Below are 20,062 nucleotides of genomic sequence, written 5' to 3'. Positions count from 1 at the left end.
CTTGCACTGTCATTGAATACACATAACTGAGAAAATAATTTATTTAGAAAACAACATTGTATGAAATTATATGCATGTCAGCTTGCGGCTTTTTGTCAAAAATTTGTCTGATACAATTTGTTAGTTTTAACGTGAAGATACGAGTTCACAAAAACAGACCTAATGCGATTAGCTATGGCAAATATCTGGAGCATGTGTATCAATAGTCCTTTTGTGGAACCGCAGGAGTGGTTCTTCCACAGGCAGCAGCATACCAAATGACGCATAAATGAATTTTAACACTAAAGACAGGCATACTTTGCTCAGCTGTACATTTTGTAACATTGCCTTTGTGAGAGGATCAGTGTCAGTTGTGGCACACACACAGAAATGTATACACTGGTGTGCTGTAAGGCTTTTTGGATCAAAAAGTGTCCCTTAAGTCCCATGGACAGAGAATTGGATTCTCCTGTTCAGCACTGGAGGCCATTCGTTTGCACACAGCACATTTTCACGGTTGATGTTGTGCAGAAAACTTATCCACGAACATCTAAGCTCTTTGAATAAGCGTAGATATCCTCAACACCTCCAAAGGGCCAAATTACTGAGGCGAATGTGGAAGTTTTGTTCATCTGGCTACAGTCCGTTTGTGGTTCATGTTCCTGCCACAGTTTTACAGTCTTTGTACATTTGCAGGTCAGCGTCCTAGCACTCTATCGTTCTTGATAGCTGTGTGAGCTTGCGCTGGTTGTCGATCACCTTCAGGTTCTGAAGGTAGTGTCGGATGTTGCTGGGACTCCGCAGAGGAAGGGCGTGGTCTGAGTCTGGATGAGAGGAATATGTGATTTAATGTGATTGAAAAAGGACTAATGTAAGAAGAAACTCTTTAGCGTACACACTACATCTGGATACAGCAGTTAATGTTAAGGCAGATGTAGCTTACATGTAGACAGGCGGGTAGCAGGCGATTCCAGAAACATGCGGTCTGCCAGGCCCCTCTGTGGAGATGATGGCACTGCAGAAAAACAGGAGCTTATTTTGGATAATTTTCATGTGCGTCATTCATACCCCAAACCACGGTAAACCCTTCTTTGTGCTGTGTCTGAGATTCTGACAAACGTAACTGGATCACTTACCGTAAGGCTGGCTCCTGCATCCTCGTACAATTTTCACTGTCTTGGCAATCATGCGCTGTGAGAATTGAAAGACAAGGAAACATTTTAAGTCAATCAAAAACAATCAAACTGAGCAAAGAAACAAAAATGTTTCTTTTTTTTAAATTTTATCTTACCAGTTTCTCAAAATTGACCAATTTGTCTACATAATTTGGATTTCCCTCGTTGATGAATGTCATGTCTGCACATTTGGAACAGAAAAACAAGTCAGTGATAAGTGAATTAGCTTACATGAGATTCACATCTCATGATTTTTGGGTGACACTGTGACATGTGTTACCTTTGATGAGGAGTGGCATGAAGGGGATGTAGGGAGGACTGAGTTTGGCCACGGCCAGTCTGTAGGCCCTGTGGTTGCGTGAGGGATCCTAACAGGAGTAGAAAATAAACACTGCATCATTTTAACACTTTATGTCTCAATTAACAGGAAATTCTGTAGGTTGCCTTTGAATGTTAAGAAGTAGGATGACTATAGTGGAACAGCACATTTATGAAATGCATTGAAATTAAACCACACACTAACGTACCATCAACCTCTCATAAGCACAGTAAATTCTTTTTGTCTTGCTGGGGATTCTCTGTAATAGATAAAAAACATGCAAATTACCAAAGTTATTGTTTAGTAAATGGTGACACAACATTTAATGTCATTATAAACACTGCATTGTGTATTTCTCACCTCCCAGGTCTTGTAAAGCCTCTGCACTGCACTGTTGCTCAATCCGAACATCACGGCGAAGAATGAATTGAGATTCTTTTGCTCCTTTAATCTGTGACAGGGAGGACACGTGGCTATGAACAACTGGGTTTCAGGTTTTAAAGATACTGCATGCATACAAGACTAGCTAACACAATCAACAGTGTGACAGTATGAGGGCACGGTCACACATGCACAAATCTGGGATGTGACCAGCGCCTGCCGAGGCAAAATTAACATCAAATTTCAACAGAAAACTCCACATGAACCACAGACGCAAATCTGCTCATGTGATTCTTTAATTTGGCGCATTTGTGACCGTACCCTTCATTTTCTGATAAGTTTGGATTATTTGGTTACTTGATTCTATAAAAAAACATCATGTGTGACATCATGATTGACAGCTGCTCATGATAAGAGTCTGGTGGGAACTCGATCTCATGGCTCCACTGAATGATCATAATTGCAAAGGAATTTGGTTATTAACTAAAGTGTTGGGCAAATAACAATCTGAGTATCACAAAAGAGATTAGAAAAATAAACAGCGTGAAAAAGTGCGGATCACCAAAATCAGTAAGATTCATCCTCTGGGGATTACGAATACATCCAATGATCGTTAAGGTATTTCAGTCTGGACCAAAGCGGTGGACTGACTGAGCTTCACTGTCATTAAAACATGACTAAGGTTTTATGTAACTAACTTACACTGCAGCAATCTTTATGAACTTCTTGAGCAGCACGGCTCGTTTCACCAGGTCCTCACAGAGGCACAGTTCGGTCACCACCCAATGCTGCACCTCATTGAAGCGACGCACAAACCGCTCCAGGTTAGCAGTGATGGCTCCTGGGAATTTATGACGACCGAATATGTAGTAGACAAGCTCCACCTGTAGATGTCGAGACATTGAGTCACAAGTGAGTGAAAAACAAATCTGGATATCAAAGAGGCGCCAGTTTTTACAGGTGACTCTTTGAATGTGATTTCATTCATAAACATGCAAAGTATGCAGGAAGTTGATACCAGAGGTCCAGATGATCTATGGCTGTAAGGAGCATGACTCAGAAAGATTTTTTTTTTTTTTTATCAGATACTGAGTCCTTTGTAGAAATCAGTTGATGTCTGAATGCTGGTTTCAGTTTTGGCTTTACTTGATGACATGATGGAGATATAACAGATTACTGGAGCTCAGTTCAGATAAGGCATTTGAAGTGTAGGTAAGCAATTTCCTCTTTGTTTGGTAACCGTCCTTGTTCATGCTGTGGTTGTCACCTCGTGCATGGCATTGAACAGTTCCCAGTCATAATTGGTGAGTTCGCTGGCGACGTCTTTGGAGCCCATTTGTTCCAGGATGTCAGATGTTCCTCGCTCTGGACCCTGCTGCTCCTTCAGGGGCGTCTAGGAGAAAGAGACAGAGAAACAAAGACAATTAAAAGGTAGGAAATTGATGGCCTTTGATGGCTTAAACTGCTTTGAACTAAACCACCAGTCTAAACTGTATGCACCATAATTAATAATAATAATGAAAATATGTCTGAAGGGATGACATTTCCTGTATTAATGTTATACTAAAAAACTGGTGCTCACCAGCTGTTCCACTTGGCTGCTTGTGCAGATGAACAGTCTCTCGTTGTGTCCCAGTGCTGTGAAGACCGCAGTAGCATCCAGCTTCAGCTGAGCTCTTTCTGTGGGCGCACATCAAAAACTAATTTTCAGGAAATGGCAATTTAAATAAAAGATATCTATGCAAAAGTTGTGTGATCAACAACTCTATCCCACCTCCCGTGGAGTTCATTTTGACCAGGATGTGATCTCCGCCTGGTTTGACGATTGCTGACATCACGTCCTGTACGGATGTGTTCACTGGGAGCATCAGAGTGAGAGCCTTGTTGTCTGGCCTGTAGATCTCATACAGCACTGCACCGAGAAGGGACAGAAGCCAAGATACGCTGATACGCCGATTGATGACGCGAGTAAATGATGTGTGGTGATGCGTGTTACTCATAAACAACACCCACAGATACATGAGCTCATCTAAGTTCAGCTATGTTGCAACAGCGGCATAAGTCAAAGCAAGTTAAGTTCATTCATGTGCATGTACACACACAGTATTCCTAATGTTTTATTTGTTTTTGTTTACTCACCTTTATCTTGCGCTCTGATTGGTTGTAACCTCCCAACTGGTTCCTCACAACTTAAAAACCAATCAAACTGCTGGTTCTGTGGAAAGCATCAGAGTGACTCAGCAAGTCGGTGACATTAAACTGGCCGATGCCAGCAGCATGACATACAAACTGTTTTCACATTAAAATGTATCTCTGATATTAATATTCTGCGCCCAGCTGTCATCTGAAAACACAAAAAAATTGTGAAGATGCTCACCCTGCTCAGTGACTGATATCCATTCTCCAATCTGTAGTGACATTGAAACAATGTTAGACTACATGCTACAACATTTATGACTTGTAAAAATTGGGAGGAATGATGATATAGACAATTTACACTTTTGCTCTCCTCCTTTCCCGAAACTGTTCTTTCAGCAGGCTGGACAGACGAAAATCAGCTGCCACCTCTTTCTTCAACCTCTGTCTCGGCAAAGGTTAAAAAAGCAGAAATATAATTATTGATTCATTAATTCATAAATAAAACATATGATCTTAAAATCCAATGGAAATATTCCAGTCCACAGTGAAGAGTGAAGTCTGCAAACTCACCTCCAGAAAGTCCATGGCAATGGGGTCCTCTTTCAGCAGAAGGCCATACAGCGCCACCCACTGGCCAATCAGCTTCACTACCTTCTGCTTTCTTGTGAGAATGTAGGAATCCTTCTCCTGATCTGAACCCTCAGAGAGCTCTGCCTGGTATGTGCCAGGACGGTTAAAGGGCGTAACATAAAAATCTTTACAAAATGATTACTCACTATTGTGTGTCAGCAGAATAAAATTTACTAACTAACTAAATGCTGTGTGAAAACTGTGATCATCATCCTCCTCATCACTTTGTATTATTGTTGCCCATCACAGGATATTGGTGCTGTAGTGCAGGACACAGCTGGCTGCAGGGCATGAAGACTTTGTGGGTGAGAAGAAAGTCGCTCACAAAGGGATCTACAGGGAGACAAACATCACAACAACACACGGTTGACTGATTAGCTGACCGAAATCCAATCACTTTCAGTCACTCGATAAAAAGGAGGAATAAGCAAGAGGATGGCTGCAGGCTCCCACCTATAGAGTCACTTCCATTAGAGTCCAACTTTATTGTTTCCAGCAGGTGTTCCAGGATTTTCTCAGGTGTTCCTGACATGACTGTGTACCTGCACGGAGCACATAAGAAGACAGGAAGAAACAGAGCAGATAATTTTTCCCAACACTGAAGGAAACCTTTTGTGTTTCTATAGATATAAACTACTTCAGTGATTCCTTATTACTGTTATTCTAAGGGTGACTGCACAACACCAAATGAACAATATGGTGATACTGTTCTTAGACACAGTGGTGCTTTGTGTTAACCCAACTTAATTTAATATGTTAGATTGATAACAATTGCTAGTCAGCTCCAAACACAATTTACAGGTGACGTGTGTGAAAAAGTGAGAACCATCTTATTTTATTTACTTGATTATTGGTTTGCATGGATATTGACAAGCTGATGTATTTGTTGCACAGTTTGTCCTGCAGGCTCCTGTCCTGGTGTTTATGACGCTTGGCAAAATGCCAATAACAAATCATGAGTAGACGGCAGTGTTGGATCAATTACAGATCATATGTTTACTGTTGAACTATAAAATGGCTTGCCTTCCAGCACAAACTGAATCTACGTCATAACTTTCATAACTCAAATTGATGGCCCCTTGCCCAATGACATCAGGTACAAAAATGTAGTAACGGTCGGGCTCCTCGGATAGTAAATCTTGGTTGTTTGGAAAAAATAGATGGAACAAAAAGGAGATGATTGTAGTTTGTCGGGCAAGTGAAGAGAGCAACGAGGTTAAGCATGGGAGGTCGACATCATGTTAATTCAATTTTATGTTTGCTAAAACACTTCAAGACTGATAACGAGTCTTCAACAAGGCAGGGTTGAAGTCCATTTCTTTTCTGGCTGTCAGATTACAGTCCATTATTACAATCTTAAAAATGAAAGGTCTGTATACTAACGCAAACTAACTGTGTTATAATGACCAGTGGCAGTGTTATTGGTGTCATACAGTATCAGACCACACCCAGGTAAAGTGTCTGAATGACAATAAATGTGCATGTAAAATGACTGCTGTATTGTCTCAGAGGTGTGTTGGTCAGAGTTTCTCACTTGCTGCAGTTTCCTGCTCCTCCCTGCTCAGCCAAGTCGGTGCTCTTCTCCAGCACCAGCACAGTTTTCCCATGCTCTTCAAGCCGCACTGTATTGGCTTCAACATCCTAAAGCACAAGAAAAACAGATGTGGGTAACGACCTGGTCCGGTGCATATTTATTCTATCTGGTGATACACACAGAGAAATAAGAACTGCAGTATTTAAGCAATGACATATTGCCTTAAATACGTGGCAACATACAATAATAAGCTGCTCAGACGCACCTTGAGGATGCGTATAAAGTCCTGCTTATCAACACGGAGGAAATGGCAGTTGTCTTCCCTCAAGATGATGGTGGCAGCACGAGGTGCATCATTCAGCAAAGCCAACTGTCCAAAGTCCTCGCCCTCGTGTAGCGTAGTTACCAGGCCCTGCACGCACACAGTGCTGTCAGTACGTTATACTGGCATCCAATTCTAAATAACAAGGCACTGCAGCAGTGACGACTAAGAGATCTGTTAATGTTATTTTTTGCACCCAGAGAATGAATGGATTTACCTTTCCATGTGTGATCACATTGACAGACCCTTTCCAGATGATGTACCAAGAAGTGCCTTTGTCCCCCTGACTGAACACTGCATCACAAAAACACATCATCAGCACTGACATCAGTCACTTACACACAGCATGAAGATTTACGGGGCACATTTATACAATGGGCTTTATTACGCATGTATGACTTTCATCTTCAAGATGGACAGAGTGAGAGACGGGAAGAGCAAAAACACACAGGGTGATCTGATTACCTCCACTGAAGTAATGAGTCAATCATGACATGAGGATGTTTGAACAGGCCCCGAAGTTGTGCGTGATTTAGTGGAGATGATATAAAGGTGCGTCGTGTTTAAGAGGATGTTAAGAGGCAACACACTGCAGGATGGTTCAGCTACACACTGAAGCAAGGCTCTCTATCACCCAAACTGAAACGTCAGCAAAGCTGTCACACTCACAGACTGTTCCGGCCTTGGCATGTGATTCAAAGACCAGCACTGCTGCCAGCTCCTTACGCACCTACAGGCACAGCAGTAAATAAGACTCAGCTGCATTGAAATCTCTTGTTTTCATTGTTTGATTGTTATGGTTATGGTTCTTTGGTCAGTGTAGTTTGAGAATCAGCAGAAACTGGATGCAAAGTTTGGTTGATTAACGACTATTAGTAGCTATTGTTCTAAATGCATCAGAAACATTTTCTTTATTTAGCAAACAATGTCAAGGGTTTTATGGATAATTCAGATTGAAATGAGTTTTTTTTCTGTCACATCAAAGTAAAACTTTCAAACTACAATATAATTGCTTGGCTGTTTCACTCTCCTGCATAAAAAAACTCTGTCTTTAAAACTGTTTTTAAGACAAAGCAATCACATTAAAAACATATCTACATCATAAGAACACTGATATAAAGAGCAGTGGGTAATAGTGACTGACAGAGGTGGAGAGATGAGCGGCAGCCTTGACATGGAGCAGCTCCTCGTAGATGACCTCCAGGTCCTCAGCACTCCTCTGACTGGGGCTACAAACAGGGGAGTTCAGGAAATCAACCACACATGAACTTAAAACCTTGCAACTTTGATGACAAAATCCAACTGTGCCGGTTCCTCTGAAAGACTGTATGAACCTTATAGAGGCGTCATATATGATAACTACGAAAAGGAAGTAACTAACCAAGGTTTTCATATGAAGGCTCCACATACTGACCATTTGCGTAGAATCATAGTGAGCAGAGCATCAGGCCCCAGCTGAGACAGTAGCGACAGGGCCTCCTGCAGCTCGTCCTCCGAGTCCTTCTCATTTGTTATGTGGTTCAGGCTGCACTCAGAGTCCTGGAAGCGGTAGAACTGAGTGTCCTTGTCATGGAAGTTCAACTCATGCTTCACTTGATTCAGGCACAGAGGAGGAAAACAATTAATGAGACCCAAATGTAACTCAGAGTGGGAACCTTTAGAGATACGGTGATCACATAAATATGAGATACAAAAACATGGATTAGTTAAAAAAAAGAACTAAATGAGTATATATTGACCTTAAGGAGAGTGTATTGTAATGCAGTAACTTTAGAAAACTCCAGAATGACCAGATCCATGGAAATATGTGCAAATCTATTCTGAGTGATGCCCTTCATTTGATGATGAAGCGTTTATACCCTGATTGGAGTGTTCTCTTCTGGGAAGACAATTCCCAAAATAAAGAGCATGAGTGGTTAGTGAATACTTGACAGAGAACAAAACTGTGAAACATATGCCCTGGCAGGCTCAGTCACCAGATTCCAGGCTACTCAAGCACTTCTTGGAAGCTGCCGCTTTCAGCCTGAGACATTATTATCAGGAGGAACGTATTAAAAAAATACCAGAATATGACTGAACTGCTTGTGGAAGTATTCCACAAGTTTTGAGTTCGCCCAGCCCTTGACAAATATGTTAATGTGTTCTTATTTTTGGTTGCTTTTGGGATGCACATCCAAGCCCTTTAGTTCTTACCATGAACAAGGATTCCTTCATCTACCAGGACCTGCCACATTCCAACTGCCTGGCTTCTCGATTGCAGGCATTCGTTTTGTTTCATCAGCCAATCGACAAGTTCCTTACCAGAAGAACATTGTCTGTGGAAGAAATTCAGTATGAGAATTTGAGAGTAATTTGCTAAGACTGTCACGTTGTTAAAATGGAGGACGTCACACCCCCAGTGTGGGTACCTGTATGTTTTGAGGTGATATTTTCTGTCTCGGATCAGACCGGGGTTCCTCTCGATCATGACACTATACACCGATCTCGCGGCCTTTAAGACACGATCTGAAAGAAACTTAGTCAACACAATAATAAAAAAGGATTATTAAGCAGTTAATGTATTTGTGTCTGTCTTTTATGGATCTTCATGTGATTTGATGTGATGAAAACAGGCTGAGAAAGAGTAAGAGACGGCTGTGTACATAAAGGAGCAGAACGTGTAACACAGGCGGTCTTGTTTACTGAAAGATGTGTGTTGGCGGCAGACAGAAGTTAGCAAAAGAAACAAGTGTGTGAGCATGTGTGTGTGTATGAAAAGAGGGAGATGAGTTTATTTCCCCTCAGCATGGAGATTATGTGTGAAGGCTAAGTACGTCAACAGCGTGTATGGAGATTTCTGTGGGCGTTGGAGTGTAAGTTGGTGTGTGTGGGCTGTAGGGAGGTGAGAAGGATTTAAAAATGGCTGTGTAAAACTCTCCCACACCTTGCTGGGTTCCCAGCCTCTGTGAGGCTGGCACACTGCGGCAGTAAACTTTCACTTTCTGACCACCCTCATTGTATTTCCTTTCACCCCCACCTCACTCCAACCACCAGACACACATACACAGAACTCACTCGGGTCTGGTCTGAAACCCAAAAAGACTGCAGTCAAGGGTGCAAAAACCACTGATGCAGAAGCAAGGCTTATGTAACACTAAGGTGCTTTGCTGCAGAGTCCTATGCAGCTGTCTTATTTCAGGTCTTCTCACGCTTTATACTGTGCTCTACTTCTCCTTCAAAGCAAATCGGATCAAAGTACCACCCAACAATATTTACTGCCTTAATGACTGACATGAGTAAACATTTTGCTCCTCCCCTGCTGTTAGACCCCCCTACACACGTCTCCTGCACTCAGTCTTATGATTCCACGAGTGATTCAGACTGTTGCCTGTTTGTTCTTCGGATTTTCCTCGAGGCGCTGCTGTTTGTCCACGGTAGTGGTCCTGAGATGCACACAGAAACGAACAATGACCCTTTCCTATCTTAGTTTTTATTAAATGGAGTGGTGATATGAGCAAGCGTCACCCTCTGCCTTGTCTAAACTGCTGCAACTCCTTCAGAACATAAAAACGAATTCTGAACTTTAACTGATCTACTGATCTCATGAAGAGTTGAAGACAACACCATTTATGCCCTTGTATCAGGAAGGGGGCCATGAAGGGGGCCCAATAGATCTAAGTTCACACAGGAGTGCTAATTATGATGTTCAACTATAACAGACTGCTGTGGGCAACACAGTGCAGTACACACTTCAGCCTATCTTCCCAACATCGGCCTGTTCCCAGACATCAACAAAGTAAATGTGCCCTGAGAAATCTGCTGTGCCCGGCAGGATTTATGTTGTCTGGAGGTCACCAGTATTCCCAGGGGCCCGTTTTCCCTCTGGGACTCCCACAGTCACATTCTCAGGCATGTCAGCTCCAAAACGTAATTTCTCAATGAGGCAATTTTCCATTACCTAAACCCAGCCTTTATAAAAACAATATCAAAGCTAGATTTCACTGAGTGGACCTGGCCCTGACCGCAAAACCTGACCATAATGTAAACATGCAAAAAACATTTTCTATTTCTGTAATTCATTCCAGTGCTGGACTGTGCGTTGGTTATCGTCTGCACATAGGCCACCTAATCATGTTATCTTGGATTATTATCTTAGCAGGTAATTGTTCCAGCTGAGTCGAATTACAGGGCAAACACCTTTCCAGAGGACAATACACACTCAGTTGGCATGCGGTGACCAACACTGATGTATGGGACGTTTGTAAAGTTGGGATCCATTTTATGACTGGGGGTCCAATGTGCTGCTGAGGTAGCTTCACAGTCAAGAGTCTATTATTAAAAAGTTCATTTAGACCGCTGATGCAAAGTGTAATAATCAACCTCAGATGAGTTTGTGCTTAAACTGTCAATTTTATGAGCTTTACCAACGATCCTAAATTACTACACCCATTTGTTTGTTTCAGGTAGCTACACAACAGCTGCTCTACAGCCTGTACAGTTTGTTCAAACACTTTTCAGCATATGCTTACTGTGAGGCAGGAACGAACAGGGTCATTCTCTTGAAAAAGATTATTATCACAACACAATCACATCATCTTTTCTGTGTATTATCTTCTTTAACATCAATCCAGTCCTGGCTGAAAGAGTTAGTCACAAGCTTTTGAAGTGTTTAGTATGTGGTTTACTGAATGCATTTGTTTTGTGGGGTGGACTGACGATGGGTACGCTCATCCACTGTATGTCTCCTCTGTAGGCGACACATTTCTCTGTTCCTTACTCCCTCAGTGACCTTGGTGGGCTGTGCTGTGTGAGAAGCAGCCACAGATGAACACTGCGAGAGCTGACAAGGATATTAATGGACTGCAGATACCCGACTTCTCCACTCTCTCAGCGTGAGAAAAATACAAGATCACACGTCTGATGGGAACAGTTCCATCCTGCACTACATGGTGAATATGGGTCAAATGTTGTTGTTCCAGCCCTCATTTGGTCATGTCAAACCTCAAGTTCACATCTAAAAAGGAAAACTACATTGCAATCAAACACAGGTTATTAAAAACAATCCATCTTGTGCAGTGCTATCAGAATGTATGATGCTCATTAGAGACTTTTTGAATGTGGAGCCAGCACTTGCTAAGCAACCAAACAAAAGCTCCAAGAGGTTAGAAACGCAGTCTGCCTCCTGCAGAAGCGATTCCTCAATCTTCTCTCTGCAGCACAAAACAAAATTCACAGGCACTGACTTCTTTTGCATTTGAAAGATGCTTTCTCTCTCACTCTCTCTCAATGTCTACTTCTCCACTGTCAAGAGAGACCACTGAACCCAACCTGGATTCACTTTCCATGTCATGCCCTGTTATCAAGGTTTTAAAAGGTTCTCTCCTCGGCATGCTGTCAAAGGAGCTGAGATAAAGCAGTGTGAGGGGCCTGGGCTGGATGAGGTGTAGGCTCAGACAGGGCTGGGAGGGTCAATTAACTGTTGGCCCTGGAGTGCCCTTTAGACTCCTTGTGACTGCCTGCCTCGTGAGGAATGTGTTTTTAAGACTCGCTTGAGTAGTAATGCAGGATATTATAACAACAAAAGAACAAGTTCAGCAGTCTGAGAGGATGCAAGCACTGCAACTCTGGATGATGGCAGAGGTCAGTGTGGCTTAAAGCCACCAGGCTGGCGTTAGTTTAAAGACTCACAATCAACCGGTGCCAAATATTGAGGTTAGCTAATTAGCAGCGACACAGAGAGAAGCTGAGAGGCCTGATATGTGCTTACAAACATGACTGTGGAATTGTTTTGGATATTTTGAATAAAAAAAAAGACAAATCACATCACATGACTTACTTTAAGATGCTAAGTAATAATTAACCGTGATGACCAAAGCTAAAAAAAATCAGATTTCTCAGATTTTCAATCAGTCCAATTTATTCAAACTGTTCAACGATGTACAACAATCAATGCAAGGCCTTTGGCACTGGGTGTCTCCTTATGTTCAGCAGGAGTTTAAAACACCAGTGAGAACATCAGAGGTGATGCATAGCTCACCTTCTCTGGCATACACACCTGCTTCATTGTGTCCTTTGAATTCAGAGCCTCCGGCAGTGGGGTCTAGAGGGGACAGAGAGAAACACGTTAACACCGCTGAGCCATTTCTGCATATCTGAAGCCTCTGAAATAAAGCAGAAAAGTTGTTTTGGCATTTCACAAGAACTAGCTGGACTGGTTGATGATGATAATCTCGCCGCAGTTACAACAAATAAACACATACAACCAAGCTGGACTGTCCAGATAGAAAGAAGATTTATTTTCTTTTCATTGGGATGAAGGTCAACACAAATACATTATCTCAACCTGTGCCGTGTTACCATTGTCTCCAGTGTGATGTGGGTGGGTGTGAAGTGTGTGTAATGAAGTGGGAGGAAAGAGTGCATAGAGATCAGCAAAGGAAAGTACATAATCTGTTGCCACGCGTTTTCAAAGTGAAATTTGAAAGAGTGCTTTTAACTACACACTGTCCTTTCATATGACAGGGCTTTTGGAAATTTTGATTATTTCAATACAGATAGATGAAGAGGTACACAGGTTTAATCATACTTTATTTCTGGAGACTCCATTACTTTCTGCACTAACAAGAGTCAGATCAGCCCTAACTTAAACCTGCTGCATATATTCAAACATTGCCATGTCTGCACTTTGGCCTAAGCTGTATTTCCCCTTTCTGGTTTGGTTTTGATGTTTTTATGATCCCCTTGTAGCTGTTGTCTACCTGTATTCCCAAGGTGACTGCATGGGAAGGCCGTTCTTCAAGGCAAATATTAACATCAAATATTCCTCTCTCCAGATCTGGTAGCTTGTGGATACTTAGTGCTATTTCTGGGTCCTCGCATAATGAAGGAAAACTATTGTACATGTGCCTCAATTTTACCACAACTCTTGTTGCTCAGGTTGTAAGCACAAAGTATTTACTAAATGTCATATGGGAAGCAGTGTGCAGTATAATGCATGTGTTTCTTTCTTTGTGCTGCATTGATGCACTGTATGAATGACTGGTAAAGAATTTAAAATATGCAAAATAATCACATGGCATGGCTGACACACATACAGTAGCTGCCTGTATTGATCAGAAGGATGCGATCAGCTCTTCACATCACTGATACACATCTGTGTCTCCAGTCATTCTGAATGTTTTGTCTGGCTTGCTGTGCAGCCAGCTGGGTCACATCGGCCTCAGTGGCACACTGGCAATCGTTTTAACTAACTCATAAAAACCCTCATTAGCTCCACATTGCAAGTCTGTGGCTGAGGGTGAAGAGCTTGAAAAAACACATAGAATACATTTTTCACTTGTTGAGGTTTGGGTTCTTAAGTATTTTGAGGATATTTGAGTCTTTTCACGTCTGTACAAGGGCAGACAAAATTAGGAACCTTCATGAACGCTAGGTATTTCGTTCTGTGTTTTCTCCATGCCTCAGCACTGGTATGCAAGAGCAAGAAAGACAGGGAGACGACGGCCTGGCATCTTATGGCCGACGACAGAAGAATGAGCACAGTTTGGACCCTGTTAGAGGTATCTGCTCGCATACCCTCAGAGAAGGAATTAGCAAATGCCTCCAGTTCCTGTTAAATTGTGCTCGTTGTTGCTATCACCCCTCAGTGGACAAAGATACTGGATACCATTTAGGGAAAAATGTAACTCTGGGACTCTCTGCAGCTTTGATTAATATCTGAGACATGCAGTTATGAAATGAATCTTAAGGCAGATCCCGTTGCCTTTTGTGCCAGCATTGTACAAACAATGTTCCCAGGGAAAAGATGTTGTGTATCAAGGGCTTAGCCATAGTTTAGTGAACAGCACATATTAGGTCCTGGGTTAACATTTTGCCACAATTTTGCAAAATCAGCAACCGCCAGTTTCAGCTGCAGATGCTGATGGAGAGAAAAGCGGAATCAAATCAAAAAGTGGTTGGGCCATGTTGCCAGTGCCCTCTTGTGTAAATGACAACAGTGAAATGTCAAGTTAACACATTTATTCATTTTACGATCAGGCTGCTTTTGCTGTCAACTTGAACTTTACACTTTTGAGTAAATCTTGTGATTGGCCTGTTGAGGACATCCCTGTGGAAGGGTTCTTATGTAATTCATCATGAGGAAGATAACCTGAATAAACACAAACTCCCTTGGTGCAGTTCAACTATACTCCCCTGACATTTGAGAATATGTGCAGCACGTTACAACGATTGACTATTAAGCTCAGGTGTCATACTAGCAATCCAGATCCAAAACATAACGGTCAGTTATTGTAGCTTCAAGCTGCTTTATGTAAAATATGATGTTGATATTTGGCTAGTAGCAGCAGGAAGTTCAGAATGCAGCCTGTGAAAATTTACGCCGGTCTTTGACCTGCTCATGCTTAAAAGTCAAGTAAATTTAGAAGCTAAGGGTCTCTCCACTGTTCAGTTTCTTCCTGTGACCTGGAAACAAATACCTCCCCTCTGCATTCTTCTACGAACTCTTCTGTAAACCGAGTGGGGCTGTAATGGTGAACGTGAACAATAAACAATACGCTATTTATAACCTGAGGTTGATTAACAAAAAACGTTGTGCTTTGTTACCTTACTGTGTCCCCACACCCGAGCTGCTGAAACAATAGAGAAATCTGTTTCAGTCCACCGGAGACAATCTGCAAATATCTGCAAGCAGCCCTTTCTGAGACCTGAACTGTGTCATAGTGGAGGTGAGAGTAAGTGAAGTTAACTGAATCCTATTGTTACATAAACACTTTTCACCTGCTCTCTGACAAACACTGATCCTGCAAGTCGATGCAGTTTATGCTGCAGGTGGTTGTCACGTTAACAAGGTTTGGGGTTGTTAATCCCCCATGTGTGAGACATTCACCAGATGCCAAACTATCAGCTTCAAGACATTTACAGAAAACAGGTGACATCTTGGTTCTTATTTTGCAATAAAGCTTAAGATTTACAAAGTCACTGACAACACAAATCGTCTTGTCCTTACTTTGAAAAGGCACCAGAGAAGACAGTGGTTGCAATGGGGAACACGGCGATAAACACGATGAAGATCAGCGGTTGAGGGTAATACATTCAGGTGAATTGTAGTTCAGTATAATTTCAAGGTACTTCTACTTTAAATATATACATTTCATGCAACTTTAAACTGCTACTCCACTACAAAGCCAATATTGTTATTGTTGTTACATGTATTGGACAACATCAGTTACACTGCAGGTTAATTTTTATACAAAATATACATAATAACTAACAAATTGAGATGCATTATTATGGCTTAAGATACCTGGCAGTGTACGAGGTAAGTTTACCAGGTGCAACATTAGTCATACAAACCTGTGTTTCAGGATTCTTTTAGCAAAATGTTCTATGCAGAGCTTTTCCTTTTAAGAAAGTAATTAAACTGTGGTACCTTTACTATCTCATTACTTATCACTATCTTATTCCACCATTGATCAACAATAATGGTGGGGTATTCATCACCCCTCTCATCTCCTCCCCCGATCATCTGTGTGTGCCACCCAACACAATGTTTCTCTGCAGTTATTTCTCTGGCCCAAACAGTAAAGCAGCATACCCAGCTGATGCCTCGTATGGTCGGTGTTTCCACTGAGTAGCGGTCGGGGAACACTTGGTAATTGTGACTCCGAAACAGATGCATCTCGTCTCAGATCAGAACAACCGACAAACAACTTTCCCAGTCAGAAGATCTGCACACGGAGTCAGTCCCTCCAGACATTATTTACGGCGCAGAAAATCGTTCCTTCACCCGCTCGTTACCGGACAGCGACGACGAAACGCCGGCTCAACACTCCGCATTTTTCCACCCAAATTTCCAGACAGGATTGTGTTCGCCGTCCCTGCAGCCAATCGCAGACGGGTTACCTCGTCAGACGCGTCTGTCTCCGGGAGGACGGAGTGCGTACTGCTCGGCCATCCCTCGCAGCGCTGTGGCAATGCTGAGTTGCGTGCGTGCGTGCGCTCTCTGGCTTTGGCAAGGAACTGCTGGGAGTCATCAGGCAGGGGGCCTCCCTCGGGATTTTCTCTCTCTAATTAATGGCTTTTGAGTTGTTGAGCGTGACATCGAGGCACTCAGTGTGCTTGTACACAGGTTACATTTTGTCCTTGTGTTACAGCATGCCAGTGAACAGAAAATGTCGTGTGTCACCAGTCACCAGACTCTTACAGATGTCACTGAAGGCTCAGAAGCAGCGTTTCAAGGTGATCAAACATGGACCAGCATCTAAAAAATGATGAGCAAAATCCCTACATAGACACTGAATTAAAGAGCTGATTTGCTGCCTTTTCTTTGAAATGGTTCATCATCTGCTACACAGCACATCCCTGTGATGAAAATCTCAGCACAAGCACATAAAGGCGACTTCCTGTTGAGCCGCTCGCCTGGCACTGCAGGTTCACCAGACTGAGTCAAGGTTATTAAGGGGGGGCATAATGTGCCACCCAAGGACTGTGGGGACTGGTTTGTTCAGTGCAGTAGTTTACAGCAGCCCGCATGAGATACAGAACTCTGCACACACACTTATCAGACTGTCCAGCTGTCTCAGCCGGGTCTGAAGGCACATGGACTTTCAGATAAACTGCTTCAAGGACACAAAGCAGTTACGGTTGGAGAACAACACTTGTCTCTCATCAGTAATTTTGTTCAGCTCTAAACTGTAACACATGGATTCTTAAAAGTCAACACTGTATATTGCAGCATTCTAATCATTTTCTCTTTTGTCTGTGGTTCAGTGTTATTTTACTGACTTTATTTATGTTGTAGTGTAGAAGCAGAAGACTTACTTCCCCCATCTCTGGTGTACAACGTCTTGGTGGAGAACAGATGGATTCCACCAAGTTCTCCATAGTGAGGATGGCTTGAACAGTATCTGTGTGAAGAAATGGTAATAATCACTTTCATCAAGAGGCAAGAAATAAACAAGTGAATGCATCATTGTACCTGTTTGTCTGTGGGCTAATTGGCCAAAACCAAGCACAGATATGTAACTCTGCATGCTGTCAAACAGGGACAAGGGGACCCTCTATTTGACTTGACTTCCAGTGCACCTCCAGTTATAACTGGATCGTGGTCAACTGTGTCCTGCAGGCTGGACAGATTATGTAAGACTTGTTTAAATCCCAGCTATTGTTCCAGTGCTGGGCTGCCCTTCCTGTACTGACCTCAATGCCTGAGTCACTTCGCTGTGGCTTTCCACAAGACACACACAGAAAAGAACACGATTTCTGTCTCGCTTCCCACACTTTTGGTTTGGTTGTTCCTCCAGCTGGAAAGATGTAGGAGGGCGATGTGTTGGAACTCACTCTTCTCGGCAGTGTTATTACAAGTCCAGCACCTGTTGCTCCTGTGTGTTACCTCTGTTTTAGACATTACTGTTTCTTTCTTGGATCCCGACCCCATCACTGCACGTGTTGAGTGACTGATGGCTCACAAAGCCTATGGAACTCAGTGCGCTTTGAATAACAGGCCCTCCTTTTATCTCATAACAGAATGTCCATTGCATTTCCTGAGCTTTAAAGCTACTGTGAGGCATATCTCATACAATCTCTCAGAAAAAAAACCAAAACACTAACTTCTTACCAAGTTTAGACCTCCGAGGCGTCATGAGGATCCTCCAGTCACAGCTATCCCAAAGGTCAGTATTAAAAGTAAGCGAGCAATCAAACTATACAGAAAATAGCTGATAAGTTGTCTGTGGTTTGGCTAAATGTATGTGTCGCTCTGTCTATTCCAAATGCCTCACAGGGACTCCAGGATGCCAAATTAAGAATGTTCACAATGAAGGAATCCAGTTTTGCTTCTTATGACCTCCTGAGGGAATGCAAACCTGATAGTTTAGCTGATAAGGAAGCGTGCAATGCTACAGTCTGTTTGATAGTATCTGACAAAGTGACTGTCTTGATTGTGTTGTTTGCACTGTTCTGAGGGAGCTATGGTAGTAAATGTACAAGGCTTCAGCCATGTTAAAGGAACAAACTGCTTCGTAGAAGGTTAAGCTACAGTGGATCTGGATAATCTCGAGATTGATTTCTGAGAAACAAAGCCAGAGAATTTGAGGTAATTGCTTTGTGGCCCAGGGATTGAAATGAAAGCTCATTAACAGAGCAGCATTGTTGGATGACCTTGTTTTAGGTTCAGAGTATAATGTTCAGTTGTGAGGATGAAAAAGCTCCATCTCACAGGACAGGCTGAATGTGGGCTGCTGGCGCCTTGAACACTTCAGTCACGCAGGTCACAGGTGACGTTGCATGACGCTTCACTTCTCATCCCCGTCTGGCATTTTAAAAATAAATGCTGCCCTCTATTGAAACACAGATGACCTGCAATCTGTATTAAGTGGAGAGGAAATTGTTCTAAGTTTCGTTATTGACGACAGGTTTAGGACTGATTTCCTGTTTAGAAAGCAATAAATGAAAAAGTCTATATAAGGCTTAAAAAAATACATAAATGAGTGCAGAGACGGATACTAATGCACTTTTTAAAATTAATCCATTAAACAAATATTTTTTCTGTTGTTGTGCTTTGTCTCTGTTTCTCTGTCTTTCTCTTTCTATATTTATTTGCGTATGTGTGTGTGTGTTTCTATTTAGATCCTCCGGGAATGGGAGTGGGATTTCCTGCAACACATCTACGCCCATGGAATGTGTACTTTGCCAAGTGACTTTGTTGTGCCTGTCTGGCACAACACACACACACACACACACACACACACACACACCTTTTCCTTCCTCTCTCCTGGCCTGCTGGCTGGTCAGCAGTGACAGGGAGAGACGTATCTTTTATCCTTTTGACCCCATGGTCAGACGAGGACTTAAGCAGAGAGTGAAGCAGACATGCAGATAATAAATCTAAACCTTGCAAGTCCTTCATTTTGCCAGCACCGTTCAAACCCCTGCATGTCTTGCTGCGCAGTCACATGGTGACACTTACAAAGTCACGATACCAATTAATTCGATTAAAGACTTCAACATGTTATCTAGACTAAAAATGTGTTGCTTTGTCTCGAAATTTGAAACACTGGTGCTATCACATCACCTGTATATGTATGTGTGATGTGTAATCTTATCAGACATCAGATAATAAATGGTCAGGCAATCTTACATCTTACATCATATAAGGAATATAGAGGATTATTCATTCTGGTGAACTTTAATAATATAACCATAAACCATAAATCTGTGAGTCTGTCAAATTATTTTGAAAAGGATTGGTAACTTACTACTCTCACGCTCTTGTAAGATTCTTCAGCTCTTCGGTCTCCACGCTGGTGTGTTCTGCCTTCCCTCTTCAGCTTTTGCTCAGTTCACATGTCAGAGGATGATTTCACAGTCATTACAGTTTCTGTGAGTTATGGGGAGTGCTGCTGGACAGCTTCCTGTATCTTTCTGGTTGGTCAGAGAGAGCGCCGGAGGGCATGGGCCGAGCACAGCAGTGAGACACAACAGTGTGTGTGAGAGTGTGTGAAGACAGCATCCGAATAAAAGCAGCTGCAGAGGATTTGGTTTAGTTTGCTTTCACTTCACAGCTTTAAGTAAATGCTGTGGTTTTTATCTTTCACAGCTTTGTC

The 20,062-nt window shown here is 42.4% G+C and overlaps 1 protein-coding gene across 6 annotated transcripts; it reads right to left on the bottom strand.

Annotated features, from left to right (window-relative positions):
* Positions 1 to 12: 12 nt before the first annotated feature.
* rapgef3 (Rap guanine nucleotide exchange factor (GEF) 3) lies at positions 13 to 19,942 on the bottom strand. 6 transcript variants are annotated; one of them, XM_046395605.1, is made up of 28 exons: positions 19,715 to 19,942; positions 17,280 to 17,365; positions 12,514 to 12,558; positions 8,888 to 8,994; positions 8,673 to 8,794; positions 7,894 to 8,071; positions 7,624 to 7,708; positions 7,149 to 7,209; positions 6,697 to 6,773; positions 6,423 to 6,569; positions 6,158 to 6,264; positions 5,077 to 5,165; positions 4,878 to 4,956; positions 4,564 to 4,714; positions 4,352 to 4,434; positions 4,232 to 4,262; positions 3,994 to 4,069; positions 3,629 to 3,766; positions 3,437 to 3,534; positions 3,122 to 3,247; positions 2,557 to 2,738; positions 1,834 to 1,924; positions 1,682 to 1,732; positions 1,435 to 1,522; positions 1,271 to 1,335; positions 1,116 to 1,170; positions 923 to 994; positions 13 to 803 (listed from the first exon to the last, which is right to left on the bottom strand). In XM_046395605.1, the coding sequence occupies exons 2-28, from the start codon at positions 17,340 to 17,342 to the stop codon at positions 685 to 687; spliced, it is 2,586 nt and encodes an 861-aa protein (XP_046251561.1). In that variant the 5' UTR covers positions 17,343 to 17,365; positions 19,715 to 19,942; the 3' UTR covers positions 13 to 684. The 6 variants fall into 6 exon arrangements, with proteins under 6 accessions (XP_046251561.1, XP_046251558.1, XP_046251559.1 ...); XM_046395602.1 differs by lacking the exon at positions 19,715 to 19,942 and adding an exon at positions 17,437 to 18,892; XM_046395603.1 differs by lacking the exon at positions 19,715 to 19,942 and adding an exon at positions 18,076 to 18,891.
* Between the last annotated feature and the right edge of the window lie 120 nt (positions 19,943 to 20,062).

Source organism: Scatophagus argus, chromosome 8 (genome assembly GCF_020382885.2).
Source record: "Scatophagus argus isolate fScaArg1 chromosome 8, fScaArg1.pri, whole genome shotgun sequence".
Taxonomy (NCBI): domain Eukaryota; kingdom Metazoa; phylum Chordata; class Actinopteri; family Scatophagidae; genus Scatophagus; species Scatophagus argus.
The sequence above is the reverse complement of the archived record's forward strand: the minus strand, read 5'-3'. Positions and strand labels throughout refer to the sequence as shown.

Excerpts from the sequence above, each read along its gene's own strand:
- rapgef3 (XM_046395602.1), bottom strand. The coding sequence starts at position 17,491 with ATGCAGAGTTACATATCTGTGCTTGGTTTTGGCCAATTAGCCCACAGA. Across the intron at positions 6,774-7,148 it reads TGCCAAGGCCGGAACAGTCT|TGTTCAGTCAGGGGGACAAA; the intron begins GTGAGTGTGACA and ends TTTGTGATGCAG. Across the intron at positions 804-922 it reads TGCTACCCGCCTGTCTACAT|ACTCAGACCACGCCCTTCCT; the intron begins GTAAGCTACATC and ends CCTCTCATCCAG.